Below are 6,785 nucleotides of genomic sequence, written 5' to 3' on the forward strand. Positions count from 1 at the left end.
AAGTGAAATCTTAAAACACACACAGAAACGTTAATATAAATTATAATCTTAGTTCTACAGAATCATAATGAATAATTAACATTTAAATTAAATATTAGTAAAATGTGTCAAGATCATAAGGGTATAAATAGAATTGGCCTAGATGTATAAACTAATTTTAAACAATAAATTTAAAAATCCTTAAAAGCCAACATTTTTCAAGTACTCGTCCATAGTATTTTCGGGGTTTTGGCATAGCGATTGGTCTAAATACGTATGTATATATATGTATGTACCGAAGCTCATAACTTGTAGAACAATTATGTTTAATAATAATCATTACTCTCTGATACGTAGAAGTATTTAAGAGCTGCTGTATCAGTAATTATTGAACTTAAGAGTATTACAATCAGTTCTTGGACACTACGTCGTTTGATTTTTTAAAACTCACATAATTATTGAGCCATGAAACTTCTGGCAAAGCTTTTGCTTTAAACATTTTTTATATTTATCACCGGTCTGTGTAAGAGGCTTATGTGAACAATTGGGTGATGTTGCAAAGTACAACGAAATGGGGAAACTATAAAACTGTTGCTGGGATGGAGACAGTTGATGAAAGAGAATGAGGCAATCGCCAACGGTAAACCGTCCTCCAAATATCTCCAAAGAGCCTAATAAATACAAAACAATAACAAACAATTATATTAATAAAATATCCTATACTCATATTTCAATGTCAGCAAACAAAACGTACAATTAGACAAATATAAAATTAATACCAAAATATTCACTCCACTCCCCCATCAAATGATATGTATGTATGTATGCATGATTTTCGGTTACCATTTTATTAATTGTTTCTACGCTTTCATATTAGAAATATATATCACAGAAACACTTCAATGCAGTAAAATATTGTTGCTTCTTCGAAAGCTCTGAAATATACACCTAAACGTACGCCTATACTCGAAGATTTACTAAGTACATACATATGTATATTATCAAAGTATTATGTATAGTTTAATTGATGTTGGGATTATGAAAAACCCCTTTCCTCATGTATGTATGTGTGTTTGTTAACATCAATATTTAATATATGTATATTGCAAGATACACAAATAGAATGGGAATAGATTTATTACATAGTCCATACATGTCCTTCACCTCCAGTCTCACTGTCAAATACCATAAAACAAGTTTTTTATTTGGATTAATCCTCAGATTTATTAAAGTTTATTTAAAAAGTTTTCAATAACATAATGATTAAGCTGTAGCAATTTTTATCGAGCTTCTACTACAATTTATGGTGTGCAACTTGACAAATGACGCCTACGACCTTCGATTTCGCTCGTTTATTTTTAGTGTTCCCTAAGGAGCACACGACACTTAACAAATAAAGACCCACTTCTAAGATTTCATAATTCTTACGTGCATAACTTTACTCGCATTTTGGAGTAACTAAAATGATTGCTTCGAAATATATTTAATGCTACTATCAAAAATGGAACTTGGGATTTAATCCATTACTAACAAGTAAAAAATAATTCAATTGAACTCACATTTATCATTGTACATTTCTATGCAATAGATTATATACTAATAAAAAGTAGCAGCAATTCTGAAAGCTGATTTTTATAAAAGATGAAAATGATTGTATCGAAAGATTATAGCTTGTGTTAATAGAACTAAATAAAGAAAATAAAAAAATCAGAAAAAAATAAATTTTCTACCGTACATGTTTGTATACTCGTATGTCTCATGACGAGCTGAAGGAAAGTGACCACCTTTAAATGAAGAAAACTTTTCATTTTAATGAATAAAAACTATGCAAAACAATGATCTATTAAAGTAATTTATTGGGCGCTTCCGCTTAAGATGAGCGTCCGAGGAAGCTGGGCGTCCATTTTTTCACAATTGGTTTTGATTTGGTTTGCTCTTCCCGTTCTTTTTCTTGCATTTGCTCTAGTAAAAGCCGTTGGTTTTCTCTAAATTGAGCTATAGGGTCATCGAACTGCCGATAGTAATGTAAAACATCACGAACATCCTCAACCTCAGCAGATGCCAGAGCTGGAAATTACGTTCAAATAATATTAGTATCAAGTGTGTTGTGATATATTCCATTTGACATACTTTTCAAAAATGATATCAAATCAAGTAGTTGCGTGTCGTCATCATTGCCTAGCCATCTGGCAATGTTGAAAGTATTATCCGGATGCAGTTTAGTTGCATTTTGATCCCAATCCACGACAATGACCTAAGATACACATACGCCAATTAGCAAGAGTTTATCAAAGTATAAGCAAATAACATATTTTAAATTACCTTGCTCAGGTCTCGGTTTAAATTGTCTAAATTTTTGACGTGGTGTCCATCAACAAAATGAGTTGCATCGCGTACCAAGCGATACATAATGTATCCATTAGGGTCCAAAGCATCTAAGATCGGAAATACCGTCATGCCTTGTTCGGCAGTAAATACAACAATTTCGAAATGCTTTGCACATTCTTGTAAGAAATGATCGACACCGGGGCGTTTTTTAAACCTCCAACCAGTTTGGTATGTCCAATCAGGATGTACAAGAACATCTTTCATTTCAAGGACTAATGTGTACGGCGGCTGTATGTATGGATGTTTAAGAGGATCTGGCAAAAGCTTGTCGCGTGATGGCTCCTGAATCATTTTCTGGTAGTAATTCATGGATTTCCACATACGCTGTATATACTGCTGGATGACAGGGCTTTTGCTGAATTCATCTTCAATTACTTGTCCTTCGACATCTACCTCGGGTTTCCCGAACTCATATACAGCCCATATGGCTAGTGCAATGCCACTACCACCAAATACTGCAAATCTATGAAATGCGTGGTTTTGAAAATTAGATAGTTTTATATAGTCACTACTACTTGTAAATGTCATGCGTTATATTACGCAAGGGTAAGTAGAAGTAGCACGTACCCAATTTTCATACGTTTCCAAGCCTTTTCATTTTCCTTAGCCTCTTCCTCCTCTTTGCGTTTTCTTTCGCGTTCAGTCTCTTCATCAACATTGGCTGCAGTTTGGGGAAACAACTTTGACAAAATTTCCGGACTTGAAGCTTTTTCTAAATTATGCCATATAAATCAATTAGATTAATAATATAAGACATATCTATGCACTAAGAAAGAAACAAACTTGCGCTTTCTGTTGTATACAATCTTCCAATTGGTTGGCTGTTAGACTTTCGTCCAAAAATTTGAATAGCAGAGGAAATGTGTAGTCTCCTATGATGGTTACTTAATGCGCGACTATTCTGTTGTCCAAATCCATGACACGCCAATTTGGTCCCGGACCCTAATTTTTGCATCACGTTAAGGACTCCCTTTCGTGCCATTGCCATATTTTGCACCTACACTTAAACCTTTTATTAATAAATCGCACTTTAAGTGTACTTTTAGTTCATCACACCGGCTATAGTAACCTTCAATCTCATGCAGCTAAAAGGAATTTTCCGACAACTGTCATATGTCAGTTGACGCAAAGTTGCCAGACTACAATATTGTCGAAATAATTGATAAACATTGACGTTAAATATTCCTAAAGCTAAACACACCCAAGAGAATCTAAAAAACAGTTGGAGACAGATGAAAGTATTGAACGTACCCAATATGTCAAAGCGTGGATGTAGCAATTTTGCACTATTTTAGATATTTTGTCTTGATTTGTTTACATTAATTTATAATCTGTTTATTAAAATAAATCAATTTACACATACGGAAATTAAAGAATGGTTTCTGAGAGCAATGAGGAGGAGGTGGTGGTTTGTCGCGCCTGCATAAGCGAGTGTGTAGAATACAAGTCGTTGCACAAGCAAGGCATTTGTATGGGTGAGGTGCAAACATTGGCGTCCATGCTGAGTTTCATCACAAATTTGGATTTCTCAAATGATGATATTGAAAGTTTTCCTTCAAATATCTGTTTACGTTGTGTCCAAAATGTTGCTAAGACATATGCTTTCAAGAAAATGGTATTGGACACCGATGAAGTATTGCGAAGGCAATTCGCGGAACTGGACTGTGGAGTTGGGATAACAGATGCGGGAGCAGACAGTGTTATTGAAGACCTTGAAACGGAATCAGCGGAATCGGTTGTAGAAGAGCACCATCTTGAAGTAGAAGATGTAACCGATTTGGACGAAACAGAACATTTGCATGAATTGGCCACAGCAGCTCAATTCAAAAGATCAGTAGAAAATATGGAATATGTGTCTTTAACTGTGCTAGACGGAGATGATGCAACAATATCTATGGAACAAATGCAATGTAATATAGATCATAACGAACAGAATTGTGAAGAGGACGAAGTGGTGGTTCATGAAGTAGCCGAATCCGAAGAAGTCTATCAGACAGATGCCGAAGAAGACGGCAGAAACAAGGAGTATGAAGAGATGTACGAAGTTAAATTAGATGACATGTCTCAAAGCGACTGTTCCTTGTTGGAAATTGCGGAAGGTCACCAAATACATAAAAACTTTAAAAGAATTAGATCCGCCGATCAGGATGGGGAATGGGATATTAGCCTAGAACAGAAAATAAAACAGCCAACTAAAATCCGTAAAAAAAGCAATCAACCTAAGCCACCGAACCCGGATTTGCAATGCAAGGTAAGCTGAAATAGTATGTACGTGGTAAATTTTTAATAATTTATATATTCCTTTATACTTTAGGTATGTGGAAAACAACTGAGTAATCAAAACTCTTTTAAGTATCATATGCAATTGCATTCCGATGCTACACCTTACTTATGCAGTCTTTGTGGCGAAGGTTTTAAAACTCGTAACGCCTATGAAGGGCATATAGTTATTCATGATCCAAATAACCCCAATACATGTGAGCTATGTGGCAAATCATATCGGCAATCATCCTCTTTGAGAACCCACATGCTGTCACACACTGGCGAGAGGCCATTCCAGTGCGATATTTGTGGAAAGTCCATGACACAGAAGTCTGGTTATAAAAAACACATGCTAGTGCATACAGGAGAAAAGCCGCATACGTGCGATGTGTGTGGTCGCGAATTTCGTTATTCGAGCAACCTAATTGCGCATAAACGTTGCCATTCGGGAGAGAGACCATACGAATGTCCCCATTGCAAACGAGGTTTCCCAACTTCCGAGCAAATGAAGAGGCATTCACTAGTACACAGTGGAGAGCGACCTTTTCAATGTGAGATCTGTAACAAACGTTTCAAGCGGCGTTCATCATTGATGTCACACCGCCATACACATGACTCGGAGCCAGAGTTAATTGTTGATCATAAAGTGTGTAAATCAAATGTCGTTGAACTATATTAAATATATATATTAGAATAAACTAAAAGGATACCTTACATTTCTGTGTAAACATTTTTATCATTTTAGTATAAAAATATTATATGTAAATTAAAATTGCATCCATGTACTGATCCACATAATTCTACTTGTATCTATGTATTTCGAAACCTGGAAATTGCAATGTTGCTCAGTACGGATCTAATATAAGTTGTGAAAAAGATAAAATAAATTCAACAACATTTTTACAATTGCATATTTTATTTTATAAGGGTTTGAAATAATTATTTTACAGTTATTTTTTTAAGATAAATTCGTATGTATGTACATATTTAAACATTAGCGATACACAACTTAAATCGTCGTTTCTACGCTCTAAAATAAAATATATGTATGTATTCTAAATTATTTTTCATTTGTATTGTGCCTAGGGTAAAAACAAAAAAATATGTGTAGCGGTTCAATGCTACCATGTAAAAATTAATGTAATACAATTTATCACAAAATGATTGTTAAATCATGAACTCCTTCAATGCTATAAATAGGAAATACATATACATATAACGGATTTGAAAGAATAAAAACCGTAAATTAAAGGCCAACTGGTTATCATTCTAAAGCAAAGTTTGACAAAAATTAAATCGACCCTCTACTTCCATCAACTGTGACGCATTTTCTCCCGTTCGTTACCACGCTCGATGTACCAGTTCTTCTTGCGTTGGCGAAACTCATTTTCGTTTCTTGCTGCTTCTCGTTGCTTCATCAATTTTCCATGCCATTCGCCACTTTTAGGCAAGCGCTCAGCGAAGGCCTTATCATAATGACGCTCCTTATGAAAATGGTCCTTGGGGATGTTTTCGTCAGAACGTCCTTTATATCGTTTAGAGTTTCTCTGTTTAGAATAAATTTTCTTCCGTCCGGATCCTTCCCCGGATGCATAGATATCTTCATCTTCTTCACTATACAAATGTTGGTGCTGCTTCCAATGTTTTGTTGCATCATATTTATTTTCGAAAATGTACTGCTTTCTTCTATTTGATTTTTGACTTTCCTTATACATATAATTATCATTTGGGTTAACCTTACTGGACTCTGGTTCATTGAAATGCACAGTTTCATCGGTTGAATCTTTCTTCAATAAATTTATGCCTTCAAGAATTTGCTCGACCACAACATCGTCGACTTTGTTGAAAATATCTTCTATATTTTCAATATTTGACTCGGTGTTTTCTACACACATCCCTGCGATTTCTTGAAATTTTCCATCTGGACATTTATATGTCTTTTTTAGATCGTCCTTCGTTATCTGCACAGGATCGAGATTATTTCCGTTACCCGACCATGCCTTAAAACTTTTACTCTTTTGTGGCACTGGCAATTCGTCAGTTTGTTTATAATGCCGGTTCTGAGCTCTCTGCACCTTCTCGAAATTGTCTCTTGTATTTTTGCCTTTTTCCCACAAATTTGTCAAATAGTTAACTTGTTTTGATAAAATGTCAAT

At 34.9% G+C, this 6,785-nt stretch overlaps 2 protein-coding genes across 3 annotated transcripts; one reads left to right on the top strand and one right to left on the bottom strand.

Moving 5' to 3' along the window:
• Positions 1-1,764: 1,764 nt before the first annotated feature.
• On the bottom strand, positions 1,765-3,547 carry LOC105212793 (mitochondrial import inner membrane translocase subunit TIM50-C-like). Of its 2 annotated transcripts, XM_011185064.3 has the most exons (6): positions 3,424-3,547; positions 3,151-3,364; positions 2,935-3,079; positions 2,302-2,830; positions 2,110-2,233; positions 1,765-2,046 (listed from the first exon to the last, which is right to left on the bottom strand). In XM_011185064.3, exons 2-6 carry the CDS (start codon positions 3,353-3,355, stop codon positions 1,850-1,852), a joined length of 1,200 nt encoding a protein of 399 aa, XP_011183366.1. In that variant the 5' UTR covers positions 3,356-3,364; positions 3,424-3,547; the 3' UTR covers positions 1,765-1,849. The 2 variants fall into 2 exon arrangements, with proteins under 2 accessions (XP_011183366.1, XP_011183365.1); XM_011185063.3 differs by having other exon boundaries at positions 3,151-3,477.
• A 33-nt stretch (positions 3,548-3,580) lies between these two features.
• LOC105212795 (zinc finger protein 23-like) lies at positions 3,581-5,956 on the top strand. The gene is made up of 2 exons (XM_011185069.3): positions 3,581-4,618; positions 4,682-5,956. Exons 1-2 carry the CDS (start codon positions 3,743-3,745, stop codon positions 5,306-5,308), a joined length of 1,503 nt encoding a protein of 500 aa, XP_011183371.1. The 5' UTR covers positions 3,581-3,742; the 3' UTR covers positions 5,309-5,956.
• Positions 5,957-6,785: the final 829 nt, after the last annotated feature.

This window comes from Zeugodacus cucurbitae, chromosome 5, assembly GCF_028554725.1.
Source record: "Zeugodacus cucurbitae isolate PBARC_wt_2022May chromosome 5, idZeuCucr1.2, whole genome shotgun sequence".
Taxonomy (NCBI): Eukaryota; Metazoa; Arthropoda; class Insecta; order Diptera; family Tephritidae; genus Zeugodacus; species Zeugodacus cucurbitae.